The sequence below is a fragment of the Phyllostomus discolor genome, chromosome 10, assembly GCF_004126475.2.
Source record: "Phyllostomus discolor isolate MPI-MPIP mPhyDis1 chromosome 10, mPhyDis1.pri.v3, whole genome shotgun sequence".
Taxonomy (NCBI): domain Eukaryota; kingdom Metazoa; phylum Chordata; class Mammalia; order Chiroptera; family Phyllostomidae; genus Phyllostomus; species Phyllostomus discolor.
The window spans coordinates 20,540,418-20,565,016 of record NC_040912.2 but is presented as its reverse complement, the minus strand read 5'-3'; the positions used below and the strand labels follow the sequence as shown (position 1 = coordinate 20,565,016).

At 36.2% G+C, this 24,599-nt stretch overlaps 1 protein-coding gene across 2 annotated transcripts in view; it reads right to left on the bottom strand.

The window, feature by feature from the left end:
- The window catches only part of AGMO (alkylglycerol monooxygenase), a 286,481-nt gene that overhangs the window by 107,260 nt on the left and 154,622 nt on the right, over nt 1-24,599 (bottom strand). For both annotated transcript variants that reach the window (XM_036010553.1, XM_028525865.2), the window contains exon 12: nt 20,630-20,735. In XM_036010553.1, the coding sequence (XP_035866446.1) occupies nt 20,630-20,735 (106 nt within the window). The remainder of the gene's footprint in view (nt 1-20,629; nt 20,736-24,599) is intronic.

The following is a 24,599-nucleotide window of genomic DNA, read 5'->3' as shown; positions in this document are numbered from 1 at the left end:
CAGAGGGAAAAAAAGACAAAATAAGAAGGGGAGAGAGGCAATGACAGGAGTGAGTGCCATGAAATAAGGGCGTGCCTGTGGTTTAGCATCGCTGAAGGGGACGTTTGACCACATTCACCCCGGCTGCTCATCCCTGCCTTGTCAGAGATCTTCCAAGTGGAGCAGAGGATTTTGGAGAATGGGGCATGAGGGAAGGTGGATTAAATCCACCCTTGCCTTCAGGATATGCCAGCATCTTCCCAGGGAAGAGCTCTTTATAATTCTGCCAGGGGAAATGGGACAGTCAATCACAGCCCACCTGCTCGCCCTGCACAATCTTAAAACTTTCTAGCAAGACGGTACACAGAATGCAGCAGCGGCGGGTACTCAGGGACAAATCTCTTTAGCAGTCTTTGTCCACCTGTCTCTGAGTGCTGCAACTGGCTGAGTCCTGCCAGCTGTTTCTTACATTTACCAGATTGCTAGCCCTTTTGACCGTGGACAGATAAATTAAAGCACCTGGGCTCCACCTTCCCAACTTTCAATAGCAAGAGGAAGCTACTCTCTAGTGGATTCTTAGCTCCAGCAATTAACTGAAGAAAATGATGAAAGGCTCCAAGGCAGACACAATAGAGGATCTGGGGTTGTAATTAAGCAGTGTCTTGGGCTGGCTGGAGGGAATATGTCATAAAAATTATATCTCTGGTAGGGAGGAGTGGTTGCTTAGTACTTTAGAAATACTTTCATGTGTATGAATGAATAAAGTTTTATTTTTTAAACAATCTGTAGACATTTTAATATGTTGATTTAATCTCTTTCCTCTGCATAGAACTATTTTCATTTTTTTATTGTGGTGAAATTCACATAACACCGAATTCATTATTTTAAAGTGTACAGTTTTGTGATTTCTGTACACTGTAATTATCACTCCAAAAGAGAAAAGGTGAATTTTCACAGAATCTTATGATAGGCACATATTTAGAGCTACACAAATTTATTTTTTTTAACTGTAGATAAAATTGATATAATTTCACTTTAATCACTTAAATTATGTTGCATAAAATACTTTGCCACTGTATCTCTGTTTTCAGATTTGGTAGCTGTGAAGCTATAACCTTCCCACATTGTCTGATTTGAAGGTCAGCATCTGATGGAGATGTGCTTTCAAAACTCATCCACATGTGCATGTCCACGGACCTCCTTGTCTCCTGCTGCAGTCCCTGCTCAAGAACCAGATTTCAAGATTGCACTCCGTGCATCTTAAAAATCAAACCAACTTTAAAACAAATTTATCACTGAGTGTGTAAATGAAGGAACAAATAAAGGGATGAGAGGAAGTTTATTTCAAAAACAGAGCAGATTTCACAGGCACCTACGCTGACTCTTCCATTTAAAATGTAGTGTGCAAGCCCTGGCTGGTGTAGCTCAGTAGACTGAGCATGGGCTGCAAACCAAAAGTGTTGCAGGTTCAATTCCCAGTCAGGGCACATGCCTGGGTTGCAGGCCATGGCCCCCAGCAACCGCACATTGATGTTTCTCTCTCTCTCTCTCTTTCTCCCTCCCTTCCCTCTCTAAAAATAAATAAATAAAACCTTAAAAAATATTTTTAAAAAATGCAGTGTGCAGAATGAATCATCTCTAGCTGGTCACACTGCCCTGAAGTATTCATATCTGTTAGATCTTTACTTTCAGACAGACCAATGTTTGGAATAGGAGGTCGAATTCTCGCTGTTTGATAGAGGCTAAAGGATCAAAGAAGGGTAACGTACCAAGTTATCTAATGTCGTGTCTCATGTATAAATTGGTTAGAGTGTAGTTTTTGAAAAGTCATGCTACTTGGTAGTTCTCAAACAGAAATGGTTTTAATTAGAAATAATCATTATATCATTAAACAAATAATCCTTAATTAGATTTAAATCAATTCAAATAAAGAATATGAGTGCTGAATTTGTTTTATGTTTGCATTTTTGTAGTTCGACTAAGAAAGGAAACCTATCCTATCTGTCCAAACTCATCAATTCCCAAGGATCTCTCAATGGATGTCTCCCAAATTTATATCCCCAGCTTAGACAGCTCCTGTTATTCCTACAGTTACATTTCCACTTACAGAGAGAGATAGGCAATTAGAGATATAAGTGGGAAGTTCAGTGGAGAAACCAGGAAAGGCACATAACGTTTGATGTCAATAGCATATCGAAGGCACTTATACCCATGAGGCCGAGTCAGTTGCCTCCTGTTGAGGACAGATGACAGAGTGGAGGTAAGATGACTGAACTTTGCCCAAGCCCTATGAGAATTGAGGTTTTAGAAGGAAAGTTGGTTCCAGCAGCTGAAAAGAAGTAGCTAGTAAGGAAGGAATAAAATGAACAACAGTGCATTGCTGTGGAAATGAGAAGGAACAATGAAGGTGGGAAAGGTCAAGGTTGTCACTCTGAAATTAAACTGAGGAGAATTCATGAACGTCTTCTAAATCCTTTTCTACCTAAGGAAAGCTCACTCATCTTTAAAATCTAGTGTTAATGACCTTGCTGGTAAACATCCCCAATCCCCCATCATCCCCTACCTCTGCTGTTAATCAAATGGCAGTCTTAAATCACCCTTATATCATTTTCTCCAAGGCTTTAAGCAGTTTCATCAGAAATTGCTCAGAATGGAAATGTTTTGAGGAGTTCATGAGAACTGGGCTTGCTGTCCTGATCAGGCTTTTTAAACATAGCTTATTTCATTCAGGTATGTATTTAGAAAGAAATCATATGTGTTAATATTCTGAATAAGTCATTGTTTTTATCCTTTGTGTGAGAGTATAGTACAGTAGCAAAAGTACAGACAGAAAGGAAGTTTGATATCTACCTTTATAACCCACAATCACATGACCTTGGAAAAGTTAATTACCTCTCTGGGCCTCAATTTCCTCATCTGAAAAGTACAGATAATAATATATATTATCAGGTGCTGTGAGGAGTAAATGAAAATGGGTTACATTCTAAGAACACCCTTGAAATTGATGTAATTTTTATTATAGAATAAAACAATATCTTTTTTTCATAATACATTCAAAAGAAAATTGCCTTTCTGTCAACGAGAGCTTGAACCCCCTACCTGTTTATTCATTCTTATTTCATCTTAAATTAAGGTTTAAATATCACATTATAGTAACTATGCACTATATTGTATCAAATATTTAACTCATTTACCCATCCTAACACCAGCATCCCTTTAAATTTTATGAAATGGAAAGCAGATAGCTTCCACATCTTTGGTTTAGAATTTTTGAATGAAAGGGGCCAGGAAAAGAATCTCTAGTAGGTCCAGGTTCACTTTTTGGCATTTATGATATCTTAGTCTTTCACGATATATTACCATCCAGGAAAATATATAATTCAGAAGACCAAAGGAGCACAAAAAGTTCTGAGTCATTGCACAGTTCCTTACCAACCTCCTCACTTCACTGCACTGCTGTATTTTTTTTATCTGTATACAGTTGAAAATGACATGAGCTTCATAGTTTCCACTTTCACTTTGCTGTAATATTATTCCCTAAATCTTTGCAAAATTTCTGTCTGATGTTAGTGCATGCCTTTCAAAAATGATTCTGAATCATAAAAGGGGAGGAGAGAGATTCATTGATTACTTAGTACTAGAATAGTGAACAAAATTTATCCTTCAGGTAACCTGCCTTAAATACAGTTTAAAAGTTGACATGTGTACTCACTCGTGTGCACATAGAAATGAGATTTAGAAACTAATAATTTTTCCTTTAACTACCTGTAAACTTCACTGGAAGATATTGGTTATTTGTATCTTCTTACAGACTTAGGAGTTTACAAAAAGAAGCAACTTGCCAGTTAACTTGGGTGGTACAAAAAAAAGATACAATTCCAAGCTTAGGAATTAATCAAGATTTAGAAAATAATACATATTGTTGTTCACTGATATCTAAAGCACCTATAACAGTATATGACATATAGTCAAAACTCAATATTTATAAAATAAATACATATATAGTAATTGTGTAGTATACTATGTAGTATAGTATGTGTGTGTGTATGTGTGTATGTACACACAATTACAATTGCTGATGTCCTAATTTCCTTAAAGAATTTAGGCTTTTCTCCACAAAGCTAAAGAGACATTTAGTAGCAAAATTATGAGCATAGTTAATTTTGCAACAGGTGTAATGGTCTCAGATCTAGAATTAATTGCTTAGTAAAAATACCTTAACTTGACATTGTGAATGTGAAGTCCTACTTTCCTTGATTTAAGAAAAGATTTTGTCATTAGCAATATAGCAGGGCTCCCTGAATGGCGTGATGATTTATCTTTGATTAAAAAAAATCTCTAAACTTAGAGCACCTCTCAGCATTTTACCTGAATTAAAAAAATACTCATTTATATCTATTAGTTTATCTCTCTGGTAAGACTGTCATCCTTTTGAGATGTGAAGAAAGAGATAAGCTATTCTAAATCTTTCAGAGTCTTCTGATTCTATGCTTCTATTCTTAGAGCAATTATCTTCATTCTCTTGAATGAAGACAGTCATGTCTTACCAGGATTACTAAAATAAATCCCTAATGTGTTTTGCCTTTCATATGTTCCCCACTGATTTCTTCCTTACAAAACCATTTCAGTGATTTTACTAAACTGAGAATCTAATCAACTCCTATGCTTACAACCTCTTCAATGGCACCACCGTCGGTAATGCCCTGAGGACAAATCCCCAAATTCTTATGTGGACTCTTTCTGTATCTTTCCCTGCTCTTGCTCCTGTTTGTTTGTCTAATATCATCCCTTGTGTTCTGGAACTCTCATTTAACTCTACAGCTATAAAGAACTATTGCTAGTTTTCCAACATGGCGGGAATTTTCTCACCTACTAGCATTGGCCCAAGATGTTTTGTTTACTTGAAACAGACTTTCTCACAGTCCTTCAGCTGGTAAACTTCCATTCATGCTTAAGACACACATCACCACCTCAGGAAGTCTTATCACTCACTACAGCTAAATTACGTTTTTCTTCTATTTTCTCTCAGAGTGTGCTTAACTTTAACATAGTATTTCTCAAACTCCACTGGAATTATGAGTTTGTTTGCTCATCTGCTTCCAGGTCTCAAAGACTGGGATAATATCTCATTTGCCATTTTCACCCAGCATTGTTATTTGCAGCACCTAGAAACTAGCAATGGTTAAATAGTCATGGTGTAGCAAAAATTACCCTAGGCACCTTACATTCAATATTTAATTCTTGCAACAATTATATGATTATCCCCAGAAAGCTTACACACTTGCCAATATTCACAGAACTGGTAAACAGCAAAGTCAGGATCCAACTGGAAATGTGTATGAGTCCAGAGTCCTCATTCCTACCCACTATTGACAAAGTTGGTACTCTTAAATATTTGTTGAGTATGAAGTGACTGATGGGCCCATTAAGTCCAAGTAGGGTGAATAAAACACCAATGCTCTAGTAATAAACGTTAATTCTTGTTAAAAGTGTTAGTATAATTATTGTTCAATATAGTTGAACATTCTCTTATAAGCCAAAGAAATGGCCATTTAAATATATATTATTTTAATAGAAAGAAAAATATTGAATCTTGGCAGGTGTGGTTTAAAAAAACGTGTATTAAATTCAGGTGAATTTCAAAACCCATTGATAGAATTCTTTGTCATATAAAAACTATACATTTCAAACTAGAAACAGGCATCTCAAACTGCATATTCTATATATTAGCTTTCAATCAGCAATGTAAACAATGTAATATAAGCATTACATGGGCTCTACATTAAGATAAACCAAACCACTTTTGCCAAGACAGATGTAATCACTCAAATTCCATTGGGAAAGAGGTAACGGCATTATTTGGTCTAGGTCTCTGGATATGAGTTAGTAAATAACTTGGGCTTTGTATATTCATTTCTTCATAACACCTATTTCCAACATTTAAACATTACAAAGTGTTTCAAGGGTTCTGGGCTTAGAATTCAATGGTAAAACATGACATTTGTTAATCTTCCTTCATCAGGCAGCTTTTATTTGACAGTTATGGGGATAATTTACTTTAAGCACTCTTTCTTGCATAACTCCTAAATAAGAGGAATATTGCATGGTAACCCTTCCTTTTATTTCAAGCCTCCCCACTTATTTAAAAACAGAAGAGCCTTAAAAAGTTATACTTGAAAAACATCCCATAATTAGATATTAGACAAGTTGCTAATTTTTAACTTATTTAAGGGTTAAAATCTGAAAAATGAGTTGACCATATGCAACATATGGCTTTGGAAAAATAATTATTTTAGTGTTGACTATAAGCAAAAAACAAAGTTTTCTGAACTAAACTGCACCTTATTATTTTTTTAAAATTAGACACACTTGTTTAAGTTCAAGGTGCATTTTCAAGTAACTGTTTTCTGTATCTCAATTGACATGCTTTATGTGTTATATGTATTTCTTTTACATTCATGGAAGAAATTATTCTTTGAAGTGCCAATATGGGTTCTTTTTAAAAATAGGTAGTAGAGTAGGACATTCACATGGACCAACCTTGAAAGGATTCTGTCAAAAGTCCCCTTCCTCGTTTGCCCTCCTGTCATGCAGTTCTTCTCCCCAGAGGACTCCACTGTTACTGTGTGTGCATCTTTGTGTGTGTGTTTCCTGAAAAATTTTATGTGCACACAACCACATACGTACACAAATACTAAAAGGCCTAGATGCATGTCCTGGTCCTTCACTAACCATGGAACTCTGGTCAAGTCACTTAATCTCTTAGATGTAGAATATATCTATAAAGCACCAAAAAGGATGATTAGGTTTCTCCCAATCCTCAAATAGCTCCAATGAAGAGAGCTGAGAGCAGCAGTTTACCCTTCTATTTACTTGTTTCTCATAGTTTAGACACCCTTCTTTAACCTGTAATAGGAAATCTAGTATTTTGTTCTATTTTAAAATATTTTTTGAAGATTTTATTTATTGATTTCTAGAGATAGTGGGAGAGAGGGAGAAAGAGAAGGAGAGAAACATTGATGTGTGAGAGAAACATCATTGGTTGCCTCTTGCACACTCCCAACCAGGGACCTGGCCCTCAACCCAGGTATGTGCCCTGACTGGGAATCAAACCAGTGACCCTTCAGTTCGCAGGCGGTACTCAACTCACCGAGCCATACCAGCCAGGGCTCATATTTTATTCCATGGCACAAAGTTACAGGGACTCACATGCGAGCTATGTATTTGCCTCTCCCGCTTGATGCCCATGGCCTGAGAAAATCAGCCCTGTCCAGAGGACCGTTCATGGACTCAAATTGCTCCTTGGCTCCAACTCAGTGATGTCTTGAGGGAATGCAGGTTCAAGGTGGCCACATGTTTTAATCATTCAAGAAAAACCATACATCCAGGTTCTTCAAGTCTCCTCGTTTAAAAATGTGTGTAATTTATCACATTTTAAATGAAAAACAAATAGTTCGGTGCAGGTCAAACCAAGTACGACCAAAGGTAGGATTTAGCTTACGAACCCTGTGTTATCTCACAGACCCTGCTCACTGGCAGGCACCTAAGTAAAACAAAGCCTGTAATCCCCCCACCTTAATAAAACAGGGAGACTATTACTGGGATATTAGACCTATTCTTATGTCAAAAGTAACCCCTTTTAACCTCTTTTGCATTTACTCTTACAAAATAAAGTTCATTCACCATTCTCAGTCTGAAAGACGTTTTCCTGAGGTTAACTATTACTCTTTGCAACATTGTTAGTCCAGAAGACCTTTGACATTTAAAATAATGTTTTGTAATAATGGTTTATACTATAATTATTGTGATTATAGTATATATCCTACTATATAATAATATATCTCATAATGTTTTATAAACGTATTTTTGCAGAAGTGGGAGTAAATACAGGGTAGGGCGAAAGCAGGTTTACATGGTTCATATGGGAAATAATACAATAATTAATAAGTAATAGTACAAAAATAAACCCTGTGCCTCACGTACTTACAACTGTGAACCTATTTTTGCCCCACCTTGTAAAATCCCTTGTGATTTGTATGTAATCCAAGGAGAATAGTTTAGCATTTCTAAGCCTACTTTTTCTCCAAAGGCCCACATTCCAATGACCCAACTGCATCCTGAATAGGAGGGATTCCTGAACTCATTCATCTACATCCTTCCTCCCTCTCAGAGAATCTCCCACCAACACATCTACACACTGCTAATGTCAGGTACATCCTTAGAATGATGCTGGCCAGAAATAAGTAAAAGCACACTGAATTATGAATGAAATTACCATTGTCAAAATAAAACAAGTGAGGATGGGCTGACAGAAGGCTGAATGAAGAGAATAACATGAATTTTAAAGTTTTAAGTAAAATTAAATGTCTTGACACATACTGTATTTTTTTAAACAGGTATTTTCTAATATGCGTCATTCTAGTACAGCTTTGGTTAAATTCCTGTCTGTTTGCTTCTTTACAATGCTAGTGTATTTCTAGAGCCAGAGAACCTACTTTTTTAGGGCCAGATTTTCTGGAGTGAAATTTGAGTAAAATATTTCCCTCCCTTTTACTTGAAGATTTTCTTCTGAAATAATGGAATAAGCCTGAGTGAAAAGTCTCACTGCAAGTTGAAATAAGCCCACCATTTTACTTCTGTTAGGGATGGATTTAAAGTCAATGGAAATCTTACATAAAAGTATCCACAGCCTTCGGCAATCTCCTGAAGAGTGTTTAGCAAACTGAGAAAAAGAATTTTTGTGATTTCCACACATCATCATCAACAAAAATGGAAGATCAAGCCTTAAAGTTTCTCTAAATTAACTGCTTAATGCATTTTGATTACACACTTCCCTATGTTTATTGCAAGCATCTACTGTGTCTCATATTGAGACATTTCTGCGAGTGATACCCCAGTGACTTAAAATTAACACTTTAGGAGAACGAAGTAGAAGAAATATATACCTCTGGCTGCCTTTACACTAGACACATCGACAATAATTTAATCTTGCTGAATGTTGATAACATTTTCTGTGCAGAGAGCTAGTATTGGTTTTTGGCACATGGATTCTCAGACAGCCTTCATAAGGACTTGCTGTCACATCAAAGACACTGGCTTCAGGATTCTAATACCTGATATTCTCCCAATCACAAATTTGTTCCAGGCTCCGCTCCAATGACCTGACTCCATTTCCACTGGTCTGGAATTCCTCTAAGCTCTATCCTTACCAGTAAGAAAACTTGTCTGGAAGATGGATTTATAGCAAGCAAACTGTTTTTTTTTTTAAATCTACTTCAATGATTCATTCGTTTGGAGTGACTTGCAGTTTGAAAAGAGCAGGGTAGTGATTATATGGAGATCCAGTCAAATTTTCCCGAAGCACAATTAGTATCATGATTATCCTAGTTATGTCTTTTATATTCTCATGTACCATGTACTAAAAAATCTCACAGATTCGACTCCTCAGTACTCAAAGATTCCTCAGAATCTCATTCTTCTTAGCAAATTAATTATATGAACATAAGCCAATAGCAACTATTTAATCTGTTTTTTCTTAAAATCACACAGCCAGTATGAAATCTTAAACAATGAAGTAACTTTAGAAATCCACTTCATTCCCTCGACTTTACAGATGGTGAAACTGAGAACTAAGTGACTTTCCGCACATTGTTAATTCAGAACAGCATATGTCTGGAATATGAGTCCAATTTTTCCTCCATCTCATCACAAGTAATTTAAATACTCGTATAAAGCTAGGCCCAGCCAGTGTCTGACGGTACAATAAACAAATAACATTTAAGAGAGGTAATACATTCATGTGCTATACAATAGATCAAAACCCATGGAAATAACCAAATTTGGGTAGAAATAATGTAAATGACAGCACAAACTGTGTGGAAAACGCTATTAGGCTTTAATCTGTATCAGTCAGTTCCCCTGGGTCTTTTATGTAAGCATGCAGAGAAGATGAGACCACTTAAACAGCAAATTCAGGAGCAGCAAGTAAGGGTGTCAGGCAGTGATTTTCTACCAGCTAGATGTTTTCTCTGAGATTACATGACCAGATGGTTATTAGAGAGCTTGCAGTCTCACCTGAGACCTAAGAGAACACCTAATATTTGGGAGTCAGAGGGTAGATATCCACTTCTGCCCTGGAGAGAATGTTTCAACTGTCAATCAGTGTAATGCTAAACAGCGAATTTTGCCTTTCCATTTGAACATTTGTTTAGGAAAAGCTGTCACACAGGATGTTTCATCTCAGAGAAAAGGAATGAACAAATCAGCCAGCTTTTCCTTGCTGTAACAATTCGATCACAGCGAAGTGATTTCCAGAGTGTTGTTAAAGGCGGCCTGTAGCTTGTTTTTTGTTTGACTCAGTAAAAGGAAGCTTGGTTCACTAGTGACGTGCAGAGCATATGGAGGATATTGAGAAGGAAAAATGAGGTATGGTCTTGAAAGATGCTAATTTAAAAAGTTGTTCAGCCTCGTTACTTTTCGCTCTCGTTGTTGGTAGTGTGCAATTTCACCCAGGAAATTATTAGGTAAAATATGTCTTTTTAATCTTTATCACATTGTGACATGCATGAGAACATTAAGTATTCTAAGTCACTGACTTTTTTAGACTAAAGTTATTCCGTGAATATAATAAATGTGTAGTATATTTTAGGTAAATCGTTATTTACTCATGTAGTTTACTCCTGAATAAACTTGACTCTAGAAAGCAGACTGATTAGTGGGCAAATGTCTGCACACGTACAAAGAATGCTCATAAAAAATGCAAATTTAAACGTATCTTTGTCACCTTTAAATATGGAGATACAACCAGACACAAATTACCTCTCTACCATTATAAAAGTAAAAATGGCAATACTTTAAGGGGAAATAATAAGTGCTTAAAAATGCACTTGATTATAGAAGTAAGAGGTAGTTCTGAAAACTAAAATTCTATAATAGTGATTCTCTGGGGAAAAATTGTTTGGTAGCATTTCTCGAAGGCATCAGTGAACATTTTAGTGATAAAAATATATGCCTGAAGCTGTCTCTGAATTTAAGCCAGCAGGAGAAATGGAAGCCGACTTCCAAGAAGTATCTCATATTCAAGGAAAGGAAACACCATGTGCTTGAACGTGCGAAGTGATCATTTGGATACCTGGGTTGTTACTATGCATTTCAATCTGGCTTTAGGAAAATCATGCCATTTTCATGCTGCAATAGCTAATGTATTTTAATTGAACACATAAACATAAAAAATTTAGTGTCGTATTAAATAAGCATTAATAAAAGGTTACCAAATAGCTATATTTAAAAGAAAAATATTGTAAATTTTTATTTAACATATATACATGTAGCAAGAGAGTAGGCCAGGACATTGCACAGTATTCACATTATTTTCAGAAGACGGGTTCTGATTTCCATTAACCTTGGCTATCTTTACTTGTCAAGCAATTAATATGACAGAAGAAATAACAGATGCTCTTTTACCATTAACCTTCGGAAAGGAGAACCTCTATTTCAAGCATTTATAGCCATTTGACACAATCTATTAAAGCAATGGAAAGATACCCCCAAACAAGAGATCTCTAATTTGCCCTTTGTGAATAAAATAAATACATAACCCAAATTTAACTTCACTTTCAAAGGCATATAAGATAGTCTCCCGAGTTGTCTTGCCTATTTTTAAAATTTTTACGATGGTAAATAAACCCTGGAAAATTCCTTCGTAGATTTTACCACCTGAAACTGCAGCTGTTGGCTGCCGCTATCAAAGCCTCACAACTCCAAACTCACGTGCAAACCTCATCAAGGGCAGACATTTCTAATTGATTCCAGAAGTATTTCTTTTGCTGAGATCAGGGGGCAAAGGAAGAATAATGAGCAGCTTTTTAGAGGGAATTGGGGGTTAGGGTGTTGAGGAAAGGGGGAGGGGGCTTTTAAAATCTCGGGCTTGGCCAGAAATGCATAGCAATTTTACGGTCAATTGGTGAGAGCATCTGGAACCAGGCATTCTGGCCTTGCAGTTGATGGCAGTGAAACCAGCTTACAGGCAACACCAAGCCCATAATGAGTCTCTGTCATGTACTAGTGGAAACCACGTTGACGTTTTGCCAAATATCCCTGCACCTTTTTCTCAGGGTCAGGATTCCCCTTAGAGCCTTCGCCTAATCTATGAAATCCTGTCCACCCACGGATCTTAACCTATTTTAGTGATTCCTAAAGGCAACGCAAAAAGAAAAATGAAAAATTAGAACTTGCATGTGTTTAATTCCTTGCGTGCTGACAAGGCTTTATATCACAAAGCTGTGTTTGCTTTCCTTCGGGGGATATATTTCAAACGCAGCGGGCCATCTTGTTAGTGCATGTAGAGTGTCCGATGCTCAGGTCATAAATCACAGCACAACGCGTGGCACACTCAGGCTAGAGGAGAGGCTCTTTGTTACTTCAAATGTAGGGCAGGTGATTACAAAAGGGGGTAGGGTCTCTCTCTCTTTTTTTAAATGCCAAGCAGAAAACCCAGGTGATGTGGAAACAATTTCTTACGAGTAAACGATGTTTTCCTTAAGCTGCTGCCGGTAATTCACCAGGCTGCCACTGGTCGATTGCGTCCACAAATAAGTCAGGTGAAAGGACAGCCGAGAAAAATGTGGAGGGATGTGAGTCCCCAGGACGGAAACTGGGTCGGTGCTCAGAAATGGGCCATGCAGAAAACTAGACTTCTAACATTCCTGAGTTTCTATTTTTACCCAAACAATATAATTAATAAAGATCGTATCTATTTTCGAACGCACTCAAAATTCCAAAGTTTGTGACGGTGAACTAAATTCAACATGTTTGCTCTTCTGGTCAATCTACTCTTGGCAAGGATTCACTTCCTGTTTTCCAACAAGAAAAGTCAAACTAGCAAAAAGTCCAGACAAAGTAAACGAAACAAAAACTAAACTGAAAGAAATGCATTGAAAACAGCTTTTTTCTTGGAAAAGCTCAATTTTTAATGTAAAATTCTCCTTAAGACACCTATGTTTTGATAATTTCAGTGTAAGTAATCAGAAACATATAAAATGCATGTTCCTCACAATACACATAATATTAAAATGGGGGGAAAGTGCTTGATGGTGAATAGCTCTTTGAACCTAAAGTATTTTGCAAAGTAAGTGGACTTGGTGGATGTCTCTGTGAGGACTTTTCAAATAAGGGCCTAAGGGACAAGGGATGGATAGGCAAGAATATAAGATATGTTGATATCTCTTAATTTTAAACCATCTTAATAAACCATGGCCTATAGAAAACTATCATGAATGAGTATTTTCTTTTTTTTCAAGATTTATTTATTTATTTTTAGAGAGGGAAGGGAGGGAGAAAGAGAGAGAGAGAGAGAAACATTAATGTGCGGTTGCTGGGGGCCATGGCCTGCAACCCAGGCATGTGCCCTGGCTGGGAATTGAACCTGCGATGCTTTGGTTCGCAGCCTGCGCTCAATCCACTGAGCTACGCCAGCCAGGGCGAATGAATATTTTCTAGTACGCAGATTCATACTAGAAAAATCCACGCAAGGGCTAATTTTTTGAGTTGCAGAAAATTTAATGTGATAGCTTACAATCTACTGTGTAAAAACTAGTGTCTTTCTTCCTTCAAAAAATGACAGTAAAAACGCAGCTCTATATTTTAATATAGCTTTACTTTGTTTACTAAGTATTTTATTGCTTGTACAAAGTAATTACTTTTAGAAGAATCACAGGAAATGGGCAGCATTTTTTAAAAAGGGGGCCTCATGTAAATCACCCCAAGTAGCTTTTTTCACCCCCTACTTAATCTACTTAATTACACATAGGAGGTCTGTGCACAGGACTCGGAACAGAGTGAACATTTATTAATTATATGTGATGATAAACCCTGAAAAAATTATGTCTTTAGATTCTAAAAATGCAAGGATGGTAAGAGAGGGTGAAAGAATAAAGATGTTTTAAAGGAAATTTTCAGTGATACTCGAGTGAGAGGTAAAGGAAGAAGTGTAACAAAGCTATGTTATATGAACACATAAAAATTCTCAAAGGGAATTTGCTAAAATCTTTAACTTTGTGTATATTATGCTATTGCAATATTTTTTCATTTTTTGCTGAAAATAAAAATCTCATCTTCCCTATAAACATTCTCTTACAGGCCACATGTGAGTTACTTTCAAATTTCTTAATTTATAGCATACAAGAGGGTTTACAATCTGGGACTATGATCTGGAGGGTGAAGTGACTTATATTCATCTAGCTGAATGGCTAATGCACAGATAAATGGCTACTATTTGAATTGTCCAATAGAAGATTCATATGTACTCAGGAATATAGCATCATGGGTATAGAAAAACTTCAATACATTTTAGCAGTTTTGATACACTATAGGGTAGATTCTGAACTAATATTAAACTTGAGGACACCCACTATTAGAGGATAGGGGAACCTGATCTATGTGTTTAAAATTCAAATTGTCTATAAACCTCGCTAAAAAAAGTATACGTGACAAAGCATTGATATCATCACATATAGAATTTTTAAAATGCAGCAGAAGAAAATAACCAAATAGAAAAATGGGTAAATGAGACAAAAAAACGATGACCCACTTTAGTAGTAAACAGGAAAATGGTCATTAGAAATACAATGAGATATCATTTACTCCCAGACAAACAAAAGTTAAGAAACCTGACAGCTCTGACTTTGGTGAGGAAATTTGTACTCTGATAGTAGGTTTTACAACTTGTATAACAACCTGGTATTCTTTTAAGGATGTCAACATTTCCTACAACCCAACAATTCCACACTGAGTGGTATGTTCAGGAATTGCCCTAGGAATACCCCATATGGGCCATGGGCATTGGAAGATTTGTGTGTGGATTTTCATTGCAGCAAAATAAAAGTAAAAGCTAGAAACAAACACTAAAGGTTGAATATTTTGATATAGTCATACAATGAGCTATTTTACTGCAAGGAAAATGAATAGACTATAATTACATACAAGAAGGGATACATTTTAGAAACTAAACATTCAATACATTAAAGGAAACTATAGCATGACACCATTTTACTTGTACTAAAATTTTAAAAAAATAAATCCAACATTGCTTAGTGAAAAATGTATGTATATATGAAAAAACTTGACTTTGCTTAGAAAAAAGCATGGATATGATAAGCACAAAGTGCAAAAGAATGATTCTATCTATAGAAGTATGAAAGAGATGAGTCTCACACAGGTAGCAAGCAGATCACACAGTGTAAATAATACTTCACTGGCATTATAATATTATAGTATTTTTTAAAATATTTTATTTATTTTTAGAGAGGGGAAGGGAGGGAGAAAGAGGGAGAGAAACATTCATGCGTGATTGCCTCTCACACGCCCCCTACTGGGGACCTGGCCTGCAACTCAGGCATGCTTCCTAGACTGGGAATCAAACCAGCGACCATTCTGTTTGCAGACAAGCGCTCAATCCATTCAGCCACATCAGCCAGGGCATAATATTATACTTTTAGTATGGTAGTTTTCATTGCATTATCTTTTAAAGCTACTTTATATAGTTGCTTATACAACAAATACTACATAATGAAATATAATTATGAGTTGATAAGAGGAAAGGTGTTACTTAAAACTAATATAACTACTACTCATAAACATTGTGCAATTAATATATTTGAAGTGTGAAGAGCATTGAACTAGATTAGTCAAAACTACTGTATACTATAAATATTCAGAGGTCAGTGTATATGTGTTTGTTTTATTTTCCCCCTGAATCCATAAATATGTTTATGGCGTTTATTAGCATATAGTTCCTTAAGAAGTTGGCTCCACATTCTTCCTTACATTATTTAATTATATAGCCAGCAGTATGGTTTAAACCAGGGGTGTCAAACTCAATTTCACTGGAGGCCACATCAACCTTGTGGTTGCCTTCAAAGGGCTGAATGTAATTTCAACTCACAAACAGTTAAGGATTAGTTACATGTATACAGTCCTAAAATTACATTCACCCTTTGAAGGCAACCACAAAGTTGATGTGGCCCCCAGTGAAAATGAGTTTGACACCCCTGGTTTAAACGAATCATGTAAGATGGCTTCAGACAAATGTGTCTACACTGTGTATTATATATGGGGTCTGTCCAGAAGGTATCCAGCCATGTAATATGAAAAATAGAGACATTTATTGAAGAAGATACGATATAATTAGCATTGTACATAGGACAATGACAACTCAGTCCCCTTTAAAATAGGCACCTTGGGACCTCACACAGTTCTCCCAATCACCATCAGCTGTGCTGTCATATTTTCTTACATCTCATCAAAGGTCTGATATCTCTTTCCTTTCAAGGGTGATTTTAGTTTTGGGAAAAGCCAGAGGCTGCAGGGCACCAAATCCGGGTTGTAGGGGGGCTGAGTCACCTGGGTTATTTGATGTTTCCCTGTCCAGCCCAGCTGGTCCCTTAGCTGCATAGAGCCCCGAGAGTGAGCCCAGGTGAGAGCAGCAATAAAATCCTCACAGAACTGTGAAAAATAATGAGTAATTATTTAAGCCATTAAGTTTTGTGTTGGTTTGTTATACAAACACAGATAACTAACTTATCCCCAGGGAAGGCTGAATTTTACCAAAAAAGAAAGAAGGAAGAATTTATGAAAACATGAAGCTACCAAGAACAGCTAAACCTTCCAATGCTTTCTGATATGTGTATTTTGGCCAACTATTTAAATAACAAGGGACATTTGAATATGCATGCCTTGTTATTTAAAAGTTAATGAATATTTAATTCAACATTCTTTGTATGGGGAACAGGTGCTGTCTGTGCTCCTTTGATAGTCACTAAACAAAGAAATAAGTGTCGAAGAATCCGTGCCATATTCTATTGGATGGAAACAAGTCACAGGTCTCATCCACACTCTAGGGGTGAGAATTTTCCAGGCCAATTATACACGCTGATAGTCATAAACAGCAGGGGCACGGATCATGGGCCACTCTAGTTTCTGTCTGCCACAATTGAAGAGGGAGCAGGCTACAATTAGTTCAAATATTTATATCCATATATATTTATATTCATGTATATGTTTATTTGATAACAATAAGTACTATGGTAAAAATATCCTAAGTGTGAAGGAGGCAAAATTAGAAAACGACAATAATATTAATGAAAACAGTACCAAGGGAAGGCTGGTGGCATTTCAGGTAAGACCTGATGTGAGAGCAAAAACCACGTGGATAACTGGAAAAAAGCAGTCAAAGGCACCAGGAAGTGCAAAGACACTGAGGCAGGTGTAATAAACATGTTCCTAGCAAAGTGCACGTCTGAAATTGAGTAAGCAACAAAAAGATAGTAGAAAATGTGTTGCAAGCAGTAATGGGGGTCAGTGGACTTTCACGTGCTGAACCAACATGTATCCTTCATGAGCCTGGCTTAATCAGGTAAAAGCCCTTACAAGAGGGACTGAGACCTCCCCGAAGCTCTCCTTGCTGGCTTGATGAACTAAACTGCCCTGTTGAGGAAGCGGGGTGGGGACCTGCAGGCAGCCTCCAGGGCCCAAAACAAGCTGGGGCAAAGTCCTGCAGCTGCAGGGAAGTGAATTCTGTCCACACCAGAGTCAGCTAGAAAGTGGCTTTTTCCAGAGTTGAGCCTCCAAATGAGAACATAGTCTGGCCAATACCTTAAATGCAGCCTTTTGAGGACTGAACAGAGTGTCAGCCAAAAATGTGCCTGACCTTGCTCTGTTTTTGCTGGAGCAGGCATTCAGTAAGTGTTGAATAAACCTGTGCCCCACCACCCCTCAAAAAAACCATGAAGGCAAGTTGGTTCTAACTTCAGGGAGTCTTTATTTATCTCATTTTAGATCCCACACTTTGTGCTATTGTGACTAGTTCATCTTATCACTTAACCAGTCTGTGGTCAGCCCTGCTTCTGGACTTTCTACCATATTGTCCCTTCTGTAAAGTGCTCTCCACCGTCTGCTCCACCTGTCCAAGTTTCACCCACAGAACAACTCCACCAACCTTCCAGATAGAGTAGTCACAGGGTTGACACTGCCATTACATACAACATTGATTTATAAAAGAAAGGGGACTAATGGTTTCAGTGACATTGATGCTAATGACGGCTCCAAAGAAAAATGAAGAGAACATCGCATCCTTGTAGTATTATTACTCCCAGTCAGTCAGCCCTGATTCACACTGAATGGAGTTAATGAGGTAATTGATTAAGTTTTTATACTCCTTGTGCAGGGCAAAGAACACTTTTATGAAAATTATTATAAGTGGCAGAGATTTACATAAAGCTCTAAGAAATAAAAATGTGAAGGAAATACAAATTTGAACTTCACAATTCAGAAATAAAAATTAAAAACCGGTTGTAACTTAAAAAATGTTGAACATTAAAAAGAAGTAGAAGAAAAGGTGGCTTCACAGGTTAAAATGCTGATACTTGCTCACCCACTGTCGACCGCAGGGTTTTTAACTTCTGGTCAGAGAAGACTTGTTTCCATATTAATCATGGAAATCCAATGGTTAATAATAATTTTAATAGTATTAATAGCAGTAATAATTGTACTATAAACAATGAGAGTAATTAAAATGGATCAAATATTTCTTATGTTCTACTGTTTGTGCTTTTTTAAACTTTTCCAAAGACCATGTGAAGTAGATACTATTCTTACACCATTTTAAGGAAACGTTTTAGTGGTGAATCACAGGCAATGTCTAGTCTTGAATAATTGGCCATGGGCTGGAACATGAGCAGTAGCATGTTCCAGAAAGGGTCGGTCAGCAGCCGGCAAGATTTTTGCCCTGGTGTCTTCCCTTCCTTGAATTGTAAACCAAAGATAATATAGAGGTAAGCTGTTCAAACCATTAGTCTTTCAAGAATATTTTGTGGTTAAGTTGATAAGACTTTTTATTTTAGCTCTTCATATTTTTAAGATGCTTTTGCTGCATTATATTTGTATTTTTCATCTGAAACTCTTGAGGTAGAGGAGTGTTGCCCTCACGGCATGGGAAGAAATGTTGCTGGATGATTAAGAGCGATGCCATCAGACTGCCTGAGTTTGTATTCTGACTCGTTCACTTATTAGCTATGTTAATCCAAACATGCTATTGAACCTGTCTGGAACTCAAGTTTCTCATTATAAAAATAATAGTAATAGTAACCACATCATGAGTTATGTTGATATGAGGATTAAATGGAATAATAAAAGTAAGGCATCGAGAGCATAGTAAAAGCTCAATGTGTATTAGCTCTCACTAAACCTATTTTACAAATAAACAACTAGAGGCACAGAGTCCCATGTCATAGAGTGAGTGTCAAATGAAGAATTCATAATATTGACTTTTAGTTCAACATTTTTTCTCCTCCATACCCCCCACTCGCCATACTTGACTTCTGGACTCCTAAGCAAGCCACAGAATTAGTCCAGGGGATCTTTAAGTAATAATAACGAAAGCTAACAGTTATTGAGTCCTGTGGGATAAGCACCATGTTAAATCTTCTAAACAGATTATTATCATTTAATCCTCAAAAAGCTGTTAGATAGCCATTATTACCTCATCTGTTTACAAAGCTAAGACTATTTAAGGGATCAATGAACTGTCCCAGGACACACAGTAAGTTCCTAAGTCAGAAATCAAATTTAGGCATTATGGTTTCAAAGCTCAAGTTTTACCCGTTCACTTGCACCTATATAATTTACTGACTGTAAGTAAGTGGACAGCATTTCCCCACTAGATATCATCGTATTCAAAAGTCAGACGCCCTAGACTGCCTTCCAGTATGCCATGATCAAAGAAATCCAAATATTGTATGTTTCTGTAAGCACACATTACCACATTTTTATACTAAGAATAACTTAAAGAAACACATTCTCCATTTTCTTTTAGAGCATTTAGGTAAACTCCCACAATAAACTCAAATATAAATTCATTAAGTGAAATTACTTTGTGATACATTTAGAATGGCTTTCCTCCTTTAGAGTGCAAAAATGCTGTTCTTTGATTTTTGAATAGTTTTTTGGGTCATGTATACATATTTCTGAATTTCTTTAAGTATATATAACACTAGCGATGAAACTCAAGGGTTTTTTTAACAGATGTTTAAGATCTAAAACAATAAATATATACCCAAATGTTCAGTGTAGTTCTTAAAAGATAATAATCATCATATAAGATCAAATTATAACATATTTTTTTCAGTTTTAGAAAAGTCCAAATGACACTAATGATTTTATTTCTATAGAATTACCACTTATAATGGTAATTCTGTAGAATTACAGGTAATTGACAATATACCTTACAATTTTCACTTTAATCCTTAAAAGAAAAATCCCAAATGGCAAACTCTCTTGCAAGATCTCTTTGTAAATCACGTCTACTACTTGCTGAGACCCAACCATGGGCCTGATTTCTTTATGAACATCACACGATGTAACTTGTCCAACAACTGTATGAGGTCAGCCGTATTAATTCCAATTTAGAGACCAGAAAAAGAGGTTCCACACTATTAACTAGCTCAAGTGACACAATTAAGTTTTGGTAACTAGGTGGGCAGGTAAAAATTTCCCACAAGGACTAGTCACAAAATAGACAAAAACATTGTTGAGTGAGTGAATTCAACATGCAATAGATATGTGGTCCTGCTGTAGGCACCTAAAGCAAGTGTCTTACCTCAAAAACAAACGACAGGGAAGGGATGAGAGGCTTCAGGTGACCAAACCTACACAGCGCCAGGAACACCAAGCAGCGGGAAGCTTCCACAGCAGCTGCCTTAGGTCTGAAATCAGTGTCAGTAATAGGCATTAGCTTTGCATCTGCTTTTTGTGTGTTTACATGTGATATGAATACAGTAACACATTTCTTATAATTTCTCAATAAATACATAGTTTTTTAGTATATTTGAGGAACATGTGCCTCTGAAGCTGTTTGAAAAGAGGCATCAGACTAAAACAAACAAAAAAAACAACAAAAGAAATAAAATGCACCTTTTAAAGAAAACCTGTCCTTTATAAATGAGTTGAGCATGATGAAGTGAGGGTGAAGCATACTCTCAACTAATAAATAAAATAACAGACAGCCTAATTTGGGGGTTCAAAGTAGGTGACACTTCCCTCACTCAATGCCTTTATCTTTATAGTTCATTCGCTTAAAAAGTGACTTGTTAGGAGGACTGGTGTAGTCAAGGACTCTAAAATCATGAGTAGTCAACTTCTGAAACACTGAGAATACAAAATCTGTGTGTTTGTGTCTAATTTGATAGGTAGCATAAATATAGACCTTTGTTAATTATTTTTCTATGAATATTTTCTATATCTATAACCTCTAGAATATATGAAATATATCTTTACATGTTTGAAATTGAGTTAAATGTCACACACAGTTAAGCATTTATTGATTGCCTTATAATGATAGTAATAAAGAGCTACTTCAGTTGAAAATAACTTCATACGATAGTCATCTAACACTTGGAAAATTAAATCTTTTTGTAAAACACAAGTGAATTTTATAATGAAAATATTCTTGAATTAATGTCATTATAATATAAGTAGATTTATTTTAGACAATAGACATACAGAAAAAGTGAAGAAAATTTAAAGTAGTATATTTTTAATGTAAAACTTTCTTCTATTTATTATGACTCATTATTTCTGTAAAATTGAATATAATAACATTTTAGTAAAAAAAGTACACATTTTAAAATGCAATAGAAACAGAATAATAGTTTATAATTTGCATTCAAATAATGTGATTAATTTTTGTGAAAAAAATTTAAAAAGCTTTCCTCTTATAAAATAATATTTTATTATAATAAATTATTTTAAAAATAATATCTGGGTAATTTTCAATTAAAAAACAAAATAAGATTCCTATTTTAAAGCACAGAGTTTTTGTTAATTCTCTTACATGTTTTACCTTTCAAACTTTCATATTATGAAATGAAACATACATATGGATAGGTACAGAAAACAAAAATATGCAGCTTGGTGGTTTTCAACAAATAAGCAACCATGTAAGTACCTCCCAATATCAGCACCCAAAAGACTTCTCTCACCTCTTCAATATTCTCACTCCCCCACCCCGCTGTCTCAGCAAAGATCAATTCCCCAACCTTAATGGTAATTGTACCCTGTCTTGCTCTTTTTAAAAAATATATATTTAACCACTTTAGCATACATTTCTAAAAATTGATCTGTAGTTTTATCTTTTACTTACTGTTTATAAAGGGGATGATGCTGCATGCACTGTTTTGTACCTAGCACCTGTCACTCAATGTTGTTGGTGAGATGGATCTGTGACGCTGCACATAACAGGGCTTCCCTTTTTCCCTCCTGTGTAGTATTCCACTGTGTGGATGCACAGTGTGCATGCATCCCATCCATTCACCTCATGGAGAACGCTCAGTGTTGGCCATATTTGCTTACTATAAACAATGTTGTCTGCACATTACCTTATGTGCCTTTAGGTGTAGTTTATTGTGTAGCAAGGATGGAAATACTGGTTAGTGGGTTAACATATGCTAAATATATGTTTAAAAAATTATAAGCTTTTCAAATTAACTACCATAATATAAATGCCTTTCTTCAGTGTGTGAGGATCCTAACAGGTGGTATTATCAATTCTTTCAATTTTAGTCTTTGGGATATAAGTTATTTGCTACTTCTAAAATTTGCCAACAGTGTCTCTTGGTTTTATTTTTTACTGTCTCGATGAGAGTGAATTTTTGAAAAACTGACTTTGTTAATATTAGTATAGTCTAATTCATCAATTTTACCTTTATAATTAGAAAATGTTATATACTATTAAAATATTTTTACACACTCCAAGGTTATAGAGATGCAATACTAGGCTGTCTGCTGGAACCCCTACTAGTTTTCCTCTTACTTTTCAATCTATAAGCCCTTGACCCCAGAACCAATTTTTATGGTGAGAAATATCCATCAAGTTTATTTTTCTTACTCCTGTGTAGAAATCCAAATTTTCTAAGACCATTTATTGAAAAGCCAGCCTTTTCCCATAGCTCTGCAGGGATGCTTTCGTCACAAATCAAGCTGGAATATAAGCATAAATCTTTTTCTAGGTTTTCTCTTCTAATTTTTGCACTGATAAAACATTTCTAATTGCTGTAGCTTTATAATAAATCTTGATAGCAAGTTATGCAACTGCTGCCATTTTTTAAAGACTGTTGGCTCTTAGGGGGCTATCTACATATATTTTAGGAAGAGCTTGTCAAATGCTAGGGAGAGAAACCTTTCACAATTTTAATTCAGATTGCTTGAACATGTAAATCAATTTGCTAAGCATTGTAATCTTTACAACACTGAGCATTCCAATTTATGGATATAGTTATCTCTCCCTTTACTTACTTCTTTATATATTTTTCACAATATTTCTCAAGTTTTATGGTGTTTTAAAAGAGATTTTGTACTTGTTTTTTAGGATTGTGTTTTCTTGGTATTTGATATAACTGATGCTATAACTTACACAGTCATGCGCCAAATAACAACATTTCAGTCAACTTGCAGGATGGTGGTTCCATAAAATTATAACGAAGCTGAAACTTTCTATTATTGCCTAGTGAGCCCTAGCCCTTGTAAGGTTGCAGTGCAGTGCTGTTCTGTGCTAGTATCAATTTCTGTCTATCAATAGAAAGCTGTGGGTTGGAAATGACTGAGGGCACCCACTTCCCTGGGAAGCTTCTGACAGATATCTCCCTTTTCAAAATCAATGGACCCTGAAGATTCTTACTTTGCACAACACCCTTTAGCAATAACCATTAGGAACCTTTGACTTACAAAAGGTACTGGAGAGTACAAGGCACAGGAGGAGGTCTTGCTTGGGCAGAGAGAGACAGTGGTAGATGCAGAGTCACAGAGACAGGGAGGGAGGCAGGGAGAGAGGGGAGATGGAGGAGGGAGGAAAACAGGGGAGAGAGGGACAGACAGACATGGGCCTTGGATTCTTCTACATTTATTGGGGTCCAGGGTGGGGGCCCAGGGTGGGGGCCCAGGGTTTCACGGGCTCAATCCTTCTGGGTGAATTTAAAGTGTGGCGAGAGAGAAAGCAAGTAGCCAAATGGTCAGTTATTCAAATCAACCAGCATCTCTGAAACAAAGGAGCCTCAGTGAGGGGTGGCTCCTTGGCTCTTTATCTAGCAGGATATAGGGGTCAAGGTGATTATTCCAGGCAGCATGCCTTGAAGTGGATGTGTCAACAATAATAGCTGAACTGGAGAACTTTCTCCATACAAAAGGAAAAATCAACTATCAGGGCTTACAATACACTTAATTAGTCACATGTTTGTGGTCAGCTGGTATAAACAAACCTACTATGCTGCTAGTCTTATAAAAGCACAGCATGTACAATACAGTAGCAGAATAAACCATATAGGTTTGTGTAAGTACACTCTAGGATGTTCCCAGAAACACAAAATCACTAATGGTACCTTTCTCAGAATGTATCTCACTATGAGTTTCTGAATGAGGCTCAAGGCAGTTTAGAGTTTTAAATAATTATATACAACAAGAATAATTGGATGTAATTGTAAAGTTAATAGCTTTCTTATTTGGTCTTTTATCTGAATCCATAAAGACAAAATAAATTGTCATAAGAAAATGAAAATAGGGAAATGCAAATTAGAACT